The sequence below is a fragment of the Panthera pardus genome, unplaced genomic scaffold (genome assembly GCF_024362965.1).
Source record: "Panthera pardus isolate Hobbes unplaced genomic scaffold, ASM2436296v1 HiC_scaffold_12, whole genome shotgun sequence".
Lineage (NCBI taxonomy): Eukaryota > Metazoa > Chordata > Mammalia > Carnivora > Felidae > Panthera > Panthera pardus.
Window position 1 is genome coordinate 84,159,956 of NW_026526677.1, and position 17,577 is coordinate 84,177,532.

The 17,577-nt window shown below is 41.4% G+C and overlaps 1 protein-coding gene across 1 annotated transcript in view; it reads right to left on the reverse strand.

Moving 5' to 3' along the window:
• Positions 1 to 16,914, reverse strand: part of LOC109250319 (beta-galactosidase-1-like protein 3) — a 58,277-nt gene extending 41,363 nt beyond the window's left edge. The window contains exons 1-7 of the mRNA XM_019421328.2: positions 16,838 to 16,914; positions 16,570 to 16,701; positions 16,208 to 16,423; positions 11,412 to 11,480; positions 10,749 to 10,844; positions 9,458 to 9,566; positions 175 to 267 (exon numbers count right to left, since the gene is read on the reverse strand). Of these exons, the coding sequence (XP_019276873.1) occupies positions 175 to 267; positions 9,458 to 9,566; positions 10,749 to 10,844; positions 11,412 to 11,480; positions 16,208 to 16,423; positions 16,570 to 16,701; positions 16,838 to 16,914 (792 nt within the window). The remainder of the gene's footprint in view (positions 1 to 174; positions 268 to 9,457; positions 9,567 to 10,748; positions 10,845 to 11,411; positions 11,481 to 16,207; positions 16,424 to 16,569; positions 16,702 to 16,837) is intronic.
• Positions 16,915 to 17,577: the final 663 nt, after the last annotated feature.

Consider the following 17,577-nt stretch of genomic DNA (forward strand, 5'->3'; position numbering starts at 1 on the left):
GTGGCAATACTGAAGATTCACAGAGACACTGAACTTGATTTCACATATTCTCATCACCCACAGCACCTACCACAGGATCACCCATGCAACAGGGTCTCAGAAATGCATGCTTGTAAAAGTGTCAGAGTGAGGAAGAAAGCATGTAAATATGGGGACAAATCAAATGTTTCTTACCTTCTGAATATAAGGCATGTAATCTTTATCCTCGGCAAATGAACCATATTCATTCTCCACCTGCACTGCAATGATGGGGCCTCTCTTGCGATACTGAGAGACAAGCAGATCAAGGAAGAGTGTGAAGCTACTGGTGGAAAAAGCCTGGAGTCTCTGGGTTTCCTGCTAAGATCACATATCTGGTGCAGTAAGCTTTGATCCAAGTAGTTACCTCATGTTCCCTCGGTACTCCCTCTCCTCCAGGGCCCAGAGTCAGTCACCTCCATTTGCCTCAGCTGTTGCACAGAGTTCCACCTTCCCTAGTCTTTGGATTTAAGCAACTCCTACAGTTTTCCCTCTTTTTCTCATACTAATTATCTTTTTCTCATACTAATTATCTGCTTAAATATGAATCCCAAACCTACAAACTCTCCTGCTTCCATGCCCACCCTATCTACTTTCCCCAGAATATGAAAGGGGCATCCCTCCCTCCTCCTGTCTTAGGATAATGCCACCACTCATGTATGGAGTCCCACTGCCTCCTACCACCTGCTTGGGAACTTGGCTCTCTGCCCTGTTCCCTCTACCTTCTCTACTTTCAACCTTTCCTTCCAAACCAACTGCCCTCCATCATCATGGAAATTTATTCTGAACCATCACACTAGAGAGAGGGAGAGTAAACATGGACCCCAATCCTGTTCCCCCACCCACAGTTCTCTTGCTTTCTCATTTTAAAGAACCCTGTTTCTTGAAAGAATTACCAGTTGTCTACACTCACTTTCTCTGCTTTCTCACTTTGACTCCACTCCTCAAACCACAATGGTAAGTGTTCCAACGCCATCTTGCCACCTGTCATCAAGAGTGACCTAGTGCTACTGAAATTATAAGTTTGCAATGTTTAACTTAATCTTTCAATGTTCTTCCACACTCAAGTGCAGAAGTCTCTCTTGATACTGAAGGCAGAGTGAGCTCTTGACAGCCTGACCACTTCACCCACCACATGGCTCCTTATTGCCTATGGAGTAAATGCCAATTTTAGAGTGATATTCCCTTTTGTACAATGGGACCCTAGCCCCTGAGTTGGAACAGAAGAGAATGAGTATGTGTAGTGGGTTTTCCTCTACAGCTTCACCTTTTGCCTCTTTCCCACCTCAGATTCTATGCTCCACACCAACTGCACTTCCTCCAGCTCTTCAGACTCTTCATTCTATCTCTTGTCCTCTGGTCTTCACCCATGATGGAGACTCCTGACCATTGCTAATGCCTGCCCACCCTTCAGGTCACTGTTTAAGTTACTTTTTCTGGAGAGCATGCCCTGAACCTTCCTTTCTCCTTGGCTGCTTACCCCTATGAGGGGTGTCCTGCACTTCTTCCACTGAAGCAACTATTCCTCAATTTGTAAGTGGTCATTGCCTCCATGGGACAGGGACAATGTCTGTCCTTCTCTCCATTGGAAGCTAAGCTCCTACACAGCAGCTGGCACATAGCAAGTGCTCAATAATTACTTGTTGAGTGAACCTAAGTATTCCTCATTGATGAAGTGAGAACAGTTGTTTGTATTATTGAACCATATCTTCTCCCCAACATGAAGGGTGAGATTTCTAAAATCCCCGTCACAGGAGAATTCACAGCTGACCTTACAAAACAAACAGGTTGAGAAGAATGAAAGTCCCAAGTAAAAGAGTAAATACACTATAAAAATTATTTAAATACAGTAATTAAAACAATGAAGGTAACCTAATAGAAAACACTAAAATACTAACAATTTAGTAATAATAGGTCTTTTAAATTTCATTTGCACTTATAATTCCTTGCTTCTTAAAAATTTCCTAAGATTTCTCACCTCATGATTTCAGTGGGATATTTATATATTTGCTTTGCTTGCTGCATCTGCACTAATGCTACATGGCATTTGTACTTGTGCTTGAACTTCTAGCCAAACATTCAAAGTCTTTCTAATTTTAAGGCTCAGAGATTTTTGCTCCTACATCAGGCCCCATCTAAATGCCAGAAACATATGGCTTTCAGCCTTTCTTGACTCTGCATAACAGACCCAGAGTTTAATTCTAAAGATGATGCCTTCTTCCCTGCAGCATTGCTCATCTCTCCTAAAGCTATACTACAGAGACATTATTCTTAATCTGTCTTTCCCTTTATTTCTATTCCTAATCTCCTGTTTCTTTTCTCAATAATTATTCCAATAGTAACTCACAATTCACAATTGAGAAGTAGTTATAAAGGGCTAGGTCCGTATCATATTTCCCCCAAAAAGAAGACTCTAATAAACTCTTTATTGGTATTTATAAAAACATAATAACTGTTTTTTATCCCCACTCAAGTTATATCAAGAGATACACTCTTAAAATAAGATATATTTTTATTTAAATAATAACCATGTGTCTCCTCTTGTTTATAAGAAAGTTGTATTAACAAAAAAAAACCATAATGACCAAATAATTCCTGCCTTATAAACTTCAGGGTATAATATTTGTTTTGTTTTTATAGACTGGTCTTTGGGCTGTGGGTACCTTGCATAAGATGAGGAGACTCCATGAAGAAAGGAAAATGCATGGTATCTGTACTCTTTACATTTATGAAACTTAAACAAACTGGAATGTGAGCAAGAGAAAATATATCCACACAGGTACAAAGTGATATGTGAACCAAGTTACGCATTATAGCATAAATTTAAAAAATCAAATGTCGACAGGAGAGAGGGAAGATGGCGGTGTAGGAGGACGCTGGGCTCACCGTGCATCCTGCTGATCACTTAGATTCTACCTACACCTGCCTAAATAACCCAGAAAACCGCCAGAGGATTAGCAGAACGGAGTCTCTGGAGCCAAGCGCAGACGAGAGGCCCACGGAAGAGGGTAGGAAGGGCAGCGAGGCCGTGCGCCCTCCACGGACTGGTGGGAGGGAGCCGGGGCAGAGGGGCGGCTCGCCGGCCAAGCAGAGCCCCCGAGTCTGGCTGGCAAAAGCGGAGGGGCCTGACAGACTGTGTTCCGACAGCAAGCGCGACTTAGCGTTTGGGAGGTCATAAGTTAACAGCTCTGCTCAGAAAGCGGGAAGGCTGGAGGACAAAGGGAGGGAGAGCTGCTGAGCCCCCAGACGACAGAGCTCAGTTTGGCAGGGAACAAAGGCGCTCACCAGCGCCATCTCCCCCGCCCATCCCCCAGCCAAAATCCCAAAGGGAACCAGTTCCTGCCAGGGAACTTGCTCGCTCCGTGCAAACACCCAACTCTGTGCTCCTGCGGAGCCAAACCTCTGGCAGCGGATCTGACTCCCTCGCTGCCACAGGGCCCCTCCTGAAGTGGATCACCTAAGGAGAAGTGAGCTAAGCCTGCCCCTCCTGCCCCCGTGCACCTTGCCTGCCCACCCCAGCTAATACGCCAGAGCCCCAGCACCACAAGCCTGGCAGTGTGCAAGTAGCCCAGATGGGCCACGCCAAACCACAGGGAATCCCGCCCCTAGGAGAGGGGAAGAGAAGGCACACACCAGTCTGACTGTGGCCCCAGCGGTGGGCTGGGGGCAGACATCAGGTCTGACTGCGGCCCTGCCCACCAACTCCAGTTATACACCACAGCACAGGGGAAGTGCCCTGCAGGTCCTCACCACTCCTGGGACTATCCAAAATGACCAAACGGAAGAATTCCCCTCAGAAGAATCTCCAGGAAATAACAACAGCTAATGAACTGATCAAAAAGGATTTAAATAATATAACAAAAACTGAATTTAGAATAATAGTCATAAAATTAATCGCTGGGCTTGAAAACAATATAGAGGACAGCAGAGAATCTCTTGCTACAGAGATCAAGGGACTAAGGAATAGTCACGAGGAGCTGAAAAGCGCTTTAAACGAAATGCAAAACAAAATGGAAACGACGACAGCTCGGATTGAAGAGGCAGAGGAGAGAATAGGTGAACTAGAAGATAAAGTTATTGAGAAAGAGGAAGCTGAAAGAAAGAGAGATAAAAAAATCCAGGAGTATGAGGGGAAAATTAGAGAACTAAGTGATACACTAAAAAGAAATAATATACGCATAATTGGTATCCCAGAGGAGGAAGAGAGAGGGAAAGGTGCTGAAGGGGTTCTTGAAGAAATAATAGCTGAGAACTTCCCTGAACTGGGGAAGGAAAAAGGCATTGAAGTCCAAGAGGCACAGAGAACTCCCTTCAGACGTAACTTGAATCAATCTTCTGCACAACATATCATAGTGAAACTGGCAAAATACAAGGATAAAGAGAAAATTCTGAAAGCAGCAAGGGATAAACGTGCCCTCACATATAAAGGGAGACCTATAAGACTCGTGACTGATCTGTCTTTTGAAACTTGGAAGGCCAGAAAGGCTCGGCACGATATCTTCAGTGTGCTAAACAGAAAAAATATGCAGCCAAGAATCCTTTACCCAGCAAGTCTGTCATTTAGAATAGAAGGAGAGATAAAGGTCTTCCCAAACAAACAAAAACTGAAGGAATTTGTCACCACGAAACCAGCCCTACAAGAGATCCTAAGGGGGATCCTGTGAGACAAAGTACCAGAGACATCACTACAAGCATAAATCATACAGACATCACAATGATTCTAAACCCGTATCTTTCTATAATAACACTGAATGTAAATGGATTAAATGTGCCAACCAAAAGACATAGGGTATCAGAATGGATAAAAAAACAAGACCCATCTATTTGCTGTCTACAAGAGACTCATTTTAGATCTGAGGACACCTTTAGATTGAGAGTGAGGGGATGGAGAACTATTTATCATGCTACTGGAAGCCAAAAGAAAGCTGCAGTAGCCATACTTATATCAGACAAACTAGACTTTAAATTAAAGGCTGTAACAAGAGATGAAGAAGGGCATTATATAATAATTACAGGGGCTATCCATCAGGAAGAGCTAACAATTATAAATGTCTATGCGCCGAATACCGGAGCCCCCAAATATATAAAACAATTACTCATAAACATAAGCAACCTTATTGATAAGAATGTGGTAATTGCAGGGGACTTTAACACTCCACTTACAGAAATGGACAGATCATCTAGACACATGGTCAATAAAGAAACAAGGGCCCTGAATGATACATTGGATCAGATGGACTTGACAGATATATTTAGAACTCTGCATCCCAAAGCAACACAATATACTTTCTTCTCGAGTGCACATGGAACATTCTCCAAGATAGATCATATACTGGGTCACAAAACAGCCCTTCATAAGTTTACAAGAATTGAAATTATACCATGCATACTTTCAGACCACAATGCTATGAAGCTTGAAATCAACCACAGGAAAAAGTCTGGAAAACCTCCAAAAGCATGGAGGTTAAAGAACACCCTACTAACGAATGAGTGGGTCAACCAGGCAATTAGAGAAGAAATTAAAAAATATATGGAAACAAACGAAAATGAAAATAGAACAATCCAAGCGCTTTGGGACGCAGCAAAGGCAGCCCTGAGAGGAAAATACGTTGCAATCCAGGCCTATCTCAAGAAACAGGAAAAATCCCAAATACAAAATCTAACAGCACACCTAAAGGAAATAGAAGCAGAACAGCAAAGGCAGCCTAAACCCAGCAGAAGAAGAGAAATAATAAAGATCAGAGCAGAAATAAACAATAAAGAATCTAAAAAAACTGTAGAGCAGATCAACGAAACCAAGAGTTGGTTTTTTGAAAAAATAAACAAAATTGACAAACCTCTAGCCAGGCTTCTCAAAAAGAAAAGGGAGATGACCCAAATAGATAAAATCATGAATGAAAATGGAATGATTACAACCAATCCCTCAGAGATACAAACAATTATCAGGGAATACTATGAAAAATTATATGCCAACAAATTGGACAGCCTGGAAGAAATGGACAAATTCCTAAACACCCACACTCTTCCAAAACTCAATCAGGAGGAAATAGAAAGCTTGAACAGACCCATAACCAGCGAAGAAATTGAATCGGTTATCAAAAGTCTCCCAACAAATAAGAGTCCAGGACCAGATGGCTTCCCAGGGGAGTTCTACCAGACATTTAAAGCAGAGATAATACCTATCCTTCTCAAGCTATTCCAAGAAATAGAAAAGGAAGGAAAACTTACAGACTCATTCTATGAAGCCAGTATTACTTTGATTCCTAAACCAGACAGAGACCCAGTAAAAAAAAGAGAACTACAGGCCAATATCCCTGATGAATATGGATGCAAAAATTCTCAATAAGATACTAGCAAATCAAATTCAACGGCATATAAAAAGAATTATTCACCATGATCAAGTGGGATTCATTCCTGGGATGCAGGGCTGGTTCAACATTCGCAAATCAATCAACGTGATACATCACATTAACAAAAAAAAAGGGAAGAACCATATGATCCTGTCAATTGATGCAGAAAAGGCCTTTGACAAAATTCAGCACCGTTTCTTAATAAAAACCCTTGAGAAAGTTGGGATAGAAGGAACATACTTAAAGATCATAAAAGCCATTTATGAAAAGCCCACAGCTAACATCATCCTCAACGGGGAAAAACTGAGAGCTTTTTCCCTGAGATCAGGAACACGACAGGGATGCCCACTCTCACCACTGTTGTTTAACATAGTGCTGGAATTTCTAGCATCAGCAGTCAGACAACAAAAAGAAATCAAAGGCATCCAAATTGGCAAAGAGGAAGTCAAGCTTTCGCTTTTTGCAGATGACATGATATTATACATGGAAAATCCGATAGACTCCACCAAAAGTCTGCTAGAACTGATACATGAATTCAGCAAAGTTGCAGGATACAAAACCAATGTGCAGAAATCAGTTGCATTCTTATACACTAACAATGAAGCAACAGAAAGACAAAAACTGATCCCATTCACAATTGCACCAAGAAGCATAAAATACCTAGGAATAAATCTAACCAAAGATGTAAAAGATCTGTATGCTGAAAACTATAGAAAGCTTATGAAGGTAACTGAAGAAGATTTAAAGAAATGGAAAGACATTCCCTGCTCATGGATTGGAAGAATAAATATTGTCAAAATGTCAATACTACCCAAAGCTATCTAGACATTCAATGCAATCCCAATCAAAATTGCACCAGCATTCTTCTCAAAACTAGAACAAGCAATCCTAAAATTCATATGGAACCACAAAAGGCCCCAAATAGCCAAAGTAATTTTGAAGAAGAAGACCAAAGCAAGAGGCATCACAATCCCAGACTTTAGCCTCTACTACAAAACTGTCATCATCAAGACAGCCTGGTATTGGCACAAAAACAGACACATAGACCAATGGAATAGAATAGAAACCCCAGAACTAGACCCACAAAAGTATGGCCAACTCATCTTTGACAGAGCAGGAAAGAACATCCAATGGAAAAAAGACAGTCTCTTTAACAAATGGTGCTGGGAGAACTGGACAGCAACATGCAGAAGGTTGAAACTAGACCACTTTCTTACACCATTCACAAAAATAAACTCAAAATGGATAAAGGACCTGAATGTGAGACAGGAAACCATCAAAACCTTAGAGGAGAAAGCAGGAAAAGACCTCTCTGACCTCAGCCGTAGCAATCTCTTACTCGACACATCCCCAAAGGCAAGGGAATTAAAAGCAAAAGCGAATTACTGGGACCTTATGAAGATAAAAAGCTTCTGCACAGCAAAGGAAACAACCAACAAAACTAAAAGGCAACCAACAGAATGGGAAAAGATATTTGCAAATGACATATCGGACAAAGGGCTAGTATCCAAAATCTATAAAGAGTTCATCAAACTCCACACCCGAAAAACAAATAACCCAGTGAAGAAATGGGCAGAAAACATGAATAGACACTTCTCTAAAGAAGACATCCGGATGGCCTACAGGCACATGAAAAGATGTTCAATGTCACTCCTTATCAGGGAAATACAAATCAAAACCACACTCAGATATCACCTCACACCAGTCAGAGTGGCCAAAATGAACAAATCAGGAGACTATAGATGCTGGAGAGGATGTGGAGAAACGGGAACCCTCTTGCACTGTTGGGGGGAATGCAAATTGGTGCAGCCGCTCTGGAAAGCAGTGTGGAGGTTCCTCAGAAAATTAAAACTAGACCTACCCTATGACCCAGCAATAGCACTGCTAGGAATTTATCCAAGGGATACAGGAGTACTGATGCATAGGGGCACTTGTACCCCAATGTTTATAGCAGCACTCTCAACAATAGCCAAATTATGGAAAGAGCCTAAATGTCCATCAACTGATGAATGGATAAAGAAATTGTGGTTTATATACACAATGGAATACTACGTGGCAATGAGAAAAAATGAAATATGGCCCTTTGTAGCAACGTGGATGGAACTGGAGAGTGTGATGCTAAGTGAAATAAGCCATACAGAGAAAGACAGATACCATATGGTTTCACTGTTATGTGGATCCTGAGAAACGTAACAGAAACCCATGGGGAAGGGGAAGAAAAAAAAAAAAAGAGGTTAGAGTGGGAGAGAGCCAAAGCATAAGAGACTCTTAAAAACTGAGAACAAACTGAGGGTTGATGGGGGGTGGGAGGGAGGGGAGGGTGGGTGATGGGTATTGAGGAGGGCACCTTTTGGGATGAGCACTGGGTGTTGTATGGAAACCAGTTTGACAATAAATTTCATATATTAAAAAAAAAAATCAAATGTCCATGACAAGGTACTAGTTAAATGAATTATGATATATCCATTTGTGGAATGCTATGCAGTCCTTAAAAAGAATGGGTTCCAAAAATATATTTTTAAGTTAACAAGAAAATTTTCAGTGGAAATTGCATATTTTTTATTAAAAAGTATGCATACATACACATGTGTAAGTGTGTATATAAATAATTTATTTCTATATGTGTAGAAATCCTCTGGAAAGACACAAAAATCTAGCAAAATTGTCTCCTGAAAAGACAATGAATGGCTTTCATTCAGGGTAAGAGGGGAGACTTATTTCACCATAAACTCTTTTGTACTCTGTTGAGCTTTATCACCAAGGGCTTGTATTAACTATTTAAAACAATAAAGATAATTTAAGGGTAAAAATAAGCAGTATGAATATCAGTGAGTTTAATGAATATCGAGTACATTCAGAACAATGACAACCACAAATGAACACCCTTCATCAGTCCCTTGTAAGATGTGTGTCTTTCTAGAAACCTTGAGGTAAAGGCTGCACTTAAGACAAAGGTCTAGAATTGAAAATTGCAAGAATATCAGTTTAAATTCTCACAGAGACTAGGCATGACCTATTCTGTGAACAAGCCAGAAAAATTATTTTCCTAGAGCAAAGATAAGAAAGAAGGAAAGAGAAATTTGCTTTACCTGGAGAGGAACAACTCTGGAAATGAGGTGGTCAAAATACTTATTAACTGCTTCAACAAAGCCCTTGTAGGTTGTTCTTAATATCATCTTAGGGTCTTGCAGCAACCAGCTGGGGGTGAAAGAGGACAAGCTCAGTTCTGAGTTGGGAATGCAGCGGTGCGGGGGCTGGGCCAGGCATGACAGTCTGCCCCTTTCCAGATCTCTCTTGGGCAGTTTTACATCCTCTGATCATGCCCATGATCCTGGAGAACTCAGGGGTCCTGAAGGGATGTGTCCATGTCAGCTTTTTGGACCATCCCACAGATTTAGAAGAAAAGATACCACCTCCATCGACATGACACTTTACAACTTACCATCAAGATTTGTACACCCACATCTTAATACCCTCCTCCATTCTTGTTCAGTTTATTTAAAACATTTTTCTTGAACACAGTGTACGTACTTTAGGCAAATGGTTACATTTCCTCCAAGACCTAAGATTTCCAGCACAGAGGAGGAGCTTACAAGTAAGTAAGCTTGTCCCCAGGTCAACTTGTAAGGTGCTGGGTATGGCTTCCAGCTAACTGCACCATGAATTGCTGCTTCTCGAAAGCTCCCTCTTCTTGCAAGGGTCAGGCATTTTCTGCTCCAGAGCTGGAAAGCGAAAACTAGCTCACCTTGGACAAAAGAAATTCCTTTACATGACAAAGGGGAGTAAAAGTACTCACCTGGGGGCAAAGCCATGAACTAAATGGGCAGTCCTGTCAGCTTGTGGAGATAACAGAAGAGCATTCTTAAATTCTCACCCTGAACCTTAGTTGTTTGGATTAAAAGCATGCATCACAGATGAGAGAAAAAGGCAGAGAAAAATGAGAGGGAGGGGAGGGAATCTGAAGGCGCTTAGTACAAGAGAACTTGGTCTTCCACTGACAAAATAAAAGAACAATCAGACATCATCAGAACAAGCCCACCCATCACTGTCTAAAGCTTCTGTTCCCATTCTTCCCACTACTGACAGAGTTGGGCATAGCTCTCTCCAGTGGGGCAAGAAGACTATGATCATCCCAATGCTTCCTCTTCCCCTGCACACTCTTGGCCACATGCCTAGAGCACTAGGAAGATGTGTCATCTGTAAAATGAGGATTACAAGAGCACCTATACCTCACCCTATTACTGCAACCATTGTCTGAGACAATGTGTGTAAAGCACATAACAGTGCAAGACACAGCGGATGTGCTCATTTGTTATTAGACTGAAGTTTTATGTTTAGTAAAGCCAACAACTTTACTATACTGGACTCAGCACTGCTCACCTGGGCAAGCCCCCGAGGTCCATCTCACTGCAGATGTAGGGGCCTGGACGCAGAATCACCCACAACCCGATCTCCGCAGCCATCAGCACAAAGGCCCTAGGGAGGTCAGTGTCAGCAGCTCTCAAGACATCAGAGGGGGAGGGTGGGGATGAGCCTGGCACACATCACAAGGTGGTGGATCTACCTGGCTCCTCCCCTCCCTGCTTTCAGACGCCTTGCGAGCTGGATTCTCCCCTGCTCCCAGCCCAGTACCTTCTGCATACCTCCACTGGGGGCAAGAGGACCAAGGGCATCAGACAGGATACAGGGAGGGGTGGAGGTGGGGTCCTAACAGTGAACCTGACCCCAAGTGCCTTACTACCCTAGAGAGGCAAGCCTTGTCCCAGACCAGATGGCTGGACCACACTGCAAAGCAAGGCAGACACTGGGGATTAGGCACCTCCGAGCTGCAGTGAAAAGGTCTGAGCTCAGACGAGGTAAACCCAGACCCCTGAGAGTAACAAGTTCATGGCTAGAGAGCATTTGGGTCTTGAGAACAAGGTTCCAGGTCCCAGCCTCTCTCTGGTTCTCAATGCAGAACCAAGATGGCCTAATCAAATCCAAGGGGCCACGTCTCTGTCTCCCCACCCTGGACCAGGCCACAGAAGCAGTGACAGCACTTACTCCAGGTCCAGGTTTCCAGAGAAGTCAAATTTGCCTCTTTGCGGCTCATGGAGGTTCCATGGAACATAGCTGTAATAGGGAAGGGGGAAGTACAATAAGCATCTTTCGATTTCTTTCTTCTAAATTTCTAGATCAGTCCCAAATCCATGCTAACACCTGGGATAGTTCTATTTGGGAATAAGCTGAAGTTTCCAATGGCAATTAAATCTGTATTACATGAACAATGACTATTGTCAATAGCTCTTTTCTTTATTAACCAGTTGTGATCCACGCTGCCAATAATCCTATGATTCTAGGTTCCTTGGATTGATATACATTAATTATCCCACTCACCACCCCATTCTCTGTACTAGCCAGTAAGAAAATAAAGAAAATTACAAACCCCACAAATGTCTATATAGGCCCAATAAATTTTTGCTAAGAATTAATCAAAATAAGAATAGAGGAGGATTTTCTATAAGGATAATGGAGATAGAATAAAGAAAAATAGCACATTTAGATTTAGCAAGAAGGACCCATCCAGGCCCCTCCCCTATAGGGCTGAGTCTACAGGGCCAACGGGACATGTGTAAAATTTTTGTTAGGTGCTATTTTTATTAGTGACTATCTTTTTTGTGTGCATCACCAACAAATTTCTTGAGTGTTGTGCCCCTAACCTCATGTTTGCCATTAGCCCTGTAGTTCTTGTTACACAATTGTACACAATGCAGATTTGTAAGAATGCATATGTTGCATTATGGCAAAACTGACTGTATTTCAAGATCTTCTGTTGTAAGGAGGAATGAAGAGTTGATTTGCTAAAAACTTAAATATGCATGATAAAGTTTATAGCTGTACACTGAAAGAGCAGAATGAAAACATTTTGCTAAATGAGGCTTACAAGTGGCTTACTTCAAAAAATATTGCTGGATAAAGTTGAAAACAAAAAGATGGAAAAAGATATATATGAGGCAAAATTATTCTAGCAAATTTTAAATAGGAGGCAAGATGGATTTTAAGGCAAAAAAAATCCCTCACAAATAGATGTTGAGAGGCATCAAATAATAAAAAAGGAAATGATCCATCAAGAAGATATAGTAATCATGGCCTTACGTGCTCCATAAACATGGCTTCAAGTAAGGGAGGAGTTTACTGAATCAGAGAAGGGGACAAATCCATAGCCATAGAGGGAAGATTTAAAATACTTCCCTAAGAAATAAAGATAATAGCAAAAATTTGTAAGGATATATATTTGAATAACACAAATGAAAGGCCCAATCTAAGAAATACATAGAAACCTCAGTAGCCAACAGGTGGAGTACATACATTCTTAAAAAACACATGCAACAGTTGTAAAATACAAAATAAATCTCAACAAATTTCAAAAATGTCCGTGATCCCAAGGCAATTGCTACACTAGAAAATTATGCTTGAAAATGATAAAAAGTTAAATAAATAAATAAATAAATAAACCAGAAAGCATATTCCCAAATAGCTGAAATGTTTGAAAACAAATGACATTCAAAGTATTACACAGCAAAATGTATGGGATATGTAACCAAAGCAATAATTAGAGGTACACTCATATCTCTGAATAAATATATTAGAAAAAGCAAAATCCTGGAAAGAAAGTGAGCTCAACTATTCAACTCAGGAGACAAGAAGAAAATAAGAGAAAGAGAAGGAGAAGGAGGAAAAGAGGAGGTGGAGAAGGAAGAGAAGAGGAGAGGGGGAAAAATGCTAACCCAAATAAGGTAGAAGAAAGGAAATTATACATAATTCAGGAACTATCAAATAGAAAACAAAAAGATACAGAGAATATTAATAAAGTTACAAGCTAGTTCTTTGAAAAGACTAAACATTTAAAGATTAAAGGGGGAAAAAAGGCTGATACACCATATGATGTGCAAGAAAGAAAGAATTTTTAAAAGTCCCAGTCAATCCACAAGAAGAAGAAAGAAAAAGAAAAAAATGATATATAGAATAAAAATAGTATATACACTAGGAGAAAAAGCAATAACCATTCAACAAAGTTATACTACCCCAAAAAACTTCACCTCACAACCACAAAAGACAGTAATCACAGAGGTTTTATAGGTGAATTTTAAGAAACATTCACGGTAAAGATAATTCTTTTGCAAGATAGTTTCAGAGAAGAGAAATATATACATATATAGTCACTTGGTGAGTTTATTATAAGATTGATATCAAAAGTGGGCAAGATACTAACAGAAATACAATTTTAAATCCATTTCAGTTATAATCATAAACACACATATCTGAAATAAAACATGAATATGTCAAGTCTAGCAATCTATGTGTGTGTGTGTGTGTGTTTGCACATTCACATGTTCATGTCTCCTAATCAAATAGAACCTATTGCAGAGCCGTGGATTGGTTGAATATCAGAAAAAGATGTCCATATAATTTACTATTTCAATAGATGAGTGAAGAAAAACCATATAATTTCTTCAATAGATGCAGAAAAGCCTCTAAATAAAACTCGATTATTTATTATTAAATCCTTTGTATATTAGATAAGCCAATTATTAATTTAGTGCCTCCCAGCTTCATATTCACTCTTTAGTATCAGCTTTGCAATAATGGAGCCAGCCCTTGAAGCGTTTTCTCCTTTATACTGAGTACCACCTTTAGCTTTGCCACAAGAGGGCGGTGGAGGGACATTCAGGAGGAAAGGGGCTTCTGTGATCTCCAGTGCAGTTTTTGTATTACTATGGTCCTGCTATATATCTGGTCAGTGGTGTAGGGGTGTGAGGACATCTGGTGGTTCTTTCTTTTTAAAAAAATCAATGCATCGTAAGTATACTTTGTAACAACCAATGTAGAATTAACCCAGAAAGGGAAGGGAACTCAACTATTATGGAATTAACATAATTAATATAGCTACAGATGTAAAACATTAAATTACATAGCCCATAGCATTTTGCTAACACTTTTCTGCTCTTTCCCTTCATATAATTTAATTTTAAGCCTTTCAGAACTGCCTTTACTTTTTCCTGATGTTAACTAATAAAACCCCACAGCTTGACCATGAAGACAATAGACCCTTCTAATCGCTGGTGACAAACCAAACGTCTCATCAAAAAACAGAAAAATACATTCTGCATCATAAAATGATAAAATGCCCTGTAAAGGGGACTTAGACTTTACAAGAGTTTACAAGCAGGGTCCCCAAGTAAAGTCCACAATTATGAAAGACAGTTGAATTGCTTAGCAGCTGGAACCAGGTGCTGGGCTGAACTCAAAGCATAGCTCCACAATTACTAACACTGTGTCTTCAAGAAAGTGCCTTAACCTCTCTCTGCCTGAGTTTTCTCACCTACAAAAGATAGTGATAATACTATTCACCACATAGTATTGCTATAGTGATGAAGTGAGTTAATATCTTCCAGGGTTTAGAACATGCCCAACTGAGTGTAAATACTATATACATGTTCTCTGAATAACTAAAACTGGTTGACTTACTTTATAGCGTAGATATATTTAAGTCAGAATTTCCATCCTCTATCAAAGGTGGTATCCTTACACTAAGGGTGGGCGTTCCCGCCTTTTCTCTGACTTCAGAAACACCATTCCCATACACCTGTCACAGTTCTGCCTTCCACGGAATTGTTTCTTTTGGCTCACCCTTCAACACACCTTTCTTGACTCCCAATTTTTTGAATCTCAAGACTTTTCTGTAAATAGGTCTGTTATGAAAGGATCTCCACTGTTCCTAATTCAAATGTGATTTTTATTTTGGGCTAGTTTTTATGTGACTGGCCATCTGTGCACAGGCAGGAGTCTATGCCTAGGTATGACTTTGGTGACATCCTCATTCACAACTGCATGGTCACACCTTGAGGCGATTGTGGGAGGAGACTCACCCTGAGCAAGCTAGTTAAGCCCTCTATTCTTCTGTTATTGTCCCCCACACAGTAAGAATGACACTATCCAGTCCACAGGACAGCTAGTTGGAGGATTAAATGATTTTGTGAAAATGATTACAAATGCCCAGCCATCAATACACCCTAAATACATGTTACGTTTTGTCACTATACACCTAATCATGTTAAAGATCACGCTAAATTTATCATGTTAAATGTACATTTAATCATTTTACATTTATGTTTAAATTCTTCTGATTGACTAAACTAGGTTTGTATTTCTTTTTGCCATCATAATGAGTACAGGCATTGTGATAGGCATTTTTCACATACGTAAGGTAAGCGTTTTATCTCATTTAATCATCAAGACAAACTTGAAGCAATTTTTATTTTGTTTACTTATGGATGAAGAGGACATCAGGGCTCTGGGAGGCAATGGTTTGAGGCAGAGCTGGGACTGAAGACAGGTCTTTCTGAATCTCTATGCTTTTAATTATTAATGACATTAAACTTCACTTGAGTGATACTGGTATTTCCTTACATGTTCATTTTATTCATGCTATTATTCCTTTACAAGCTCACTTTAATTGCATAAAAATTGTTTTTAAAATACCACATATTTATCTGTAAATATACTGTAAGCATTTGTCATTAAGCTGAGTGCTCCTAACGGACCCAGTGACTCTCCTATTAGAGACATTACTGTGGAAATCACTTATTCCTTCTGTTTCTCTCATTAACCCTTATCCAAGGCTGTGACCACAGCAAACTGTGAGATGTGACACTTAAAGGGCACATGCTAGAAATGACTATCAGAAGGTAAATTCTCAGACAGGCAATCCCAAAACCAGAGGCTCGGAGCCTGGATGCAGACATCAGGAGTCCCTGTGGGGTAGAAAGGTCACAGAGAGCTAGGGGACCAGCACTCACGTGGTAAGGGTGTTGAAGCCACAGGCCTTCAGCTTCAGCAAGCGGTCCCTCCAGTACTCCCTGGGCACCCGGAAATAGTGGATGGAGCCCCCGAAAATCAGGAACTTGTGACCCCCGAGGGTGAAGTACGGCTTACTTCCAACTCTGCTTTCAGTCTGAAGTCCCACAGATCTGTCCATCAGCTTGAGGGGGGTCAGGTGAGACCAATTAAACATGCTGAGAGACAGAGAAAGAGAGGAGAGGCTGCCATAGCCTTGCCAGAGAAGGAAGTTCTTGTAGCAGGAGTTGCTGTGGGCATGCTTCTGATATAATTCTCTCCAAAAAAGGAGAAAAGGCTCCCCTCCCTCCCCACTCAGGCAAACCTGTACTGGGCTGGCTGTAGCTGTGCATTTGCAAATATAAGATCCTCTTTGTCTTTCACTCGAGGAGCAAAACCTGATAAGATAACTGGCAGGAAAAAGATGCACACGATTCTTTTCCAGGAGAAACACAGGCTGAAAGAGAAAAAATGACAATGAAAAGGGGAAAACACTGGACTCATCAAGCTGTAAGGACCAAAATGCCACTCTAGAGGCAAGTTAGAGGAAAAAGCCACAGATGCTCACATAAAGGCAGGTCTCTGAGGTTAGCCTAATGTGCAGGGAGGCTGGGGCTTTATCTGAGTCCACTGAGGTCCCCTGCACCACCAGGGCTGTCCCAGAGCCCATCTCAGTACATCTAGAAAGCTGAGGATAGACTGAGTCCTAGAAGCCTGCAGCCAGGAACAGGACAGGACAGGCATGGCACCTGGGCAAGGGGATCCTGGGAAAAGCTGGAAGAAAAGTAAGGGAGGAAGGGTAAGGAAAAGATCAGGGACAGGGGGAAGCACTCCATCCACCAAGTTCAGAAAGGCTGCAGGGCCTGATCACTGGAGCACTATGTCACCATCCACACGCTGATTCTTTTCTCTCTTGGGCAATGGATAGACTCTCACCAGGACTGGCTTATCTAAGGTGTGGGCAGAAGAAAGAACTGGAAGAGAGAAGGTATGAAAGAGGAGTCGATGAGGAGAGGCTCAAGCAGATAGGAGGACCCACGGGGGCGTCCCAGTCCAAAGGGGCCCTTGCTCCACGTATTGCCCCCAGTGCCCAGCGAAATAAATGCCTGTGGATGACTGGCTGACTAACAGAACGAAGAGGGAGGTCCAGGAGGCCTCCTGGGTTGTGCGCTCAGGGCATCCGGCAGGCGAGCTGGGCGCAAAATCCCCGGCGCCTGGAACGGCAGGCGGGACTGTGGGCTGGCCAGGGCAATGGTGCCGAAGGTCACCTGAAGCGCTGCAGGGAGCCCATCACGCGCCGCTCAAGAGCCTAGTCCAGCGCTGCTCCCGCCGC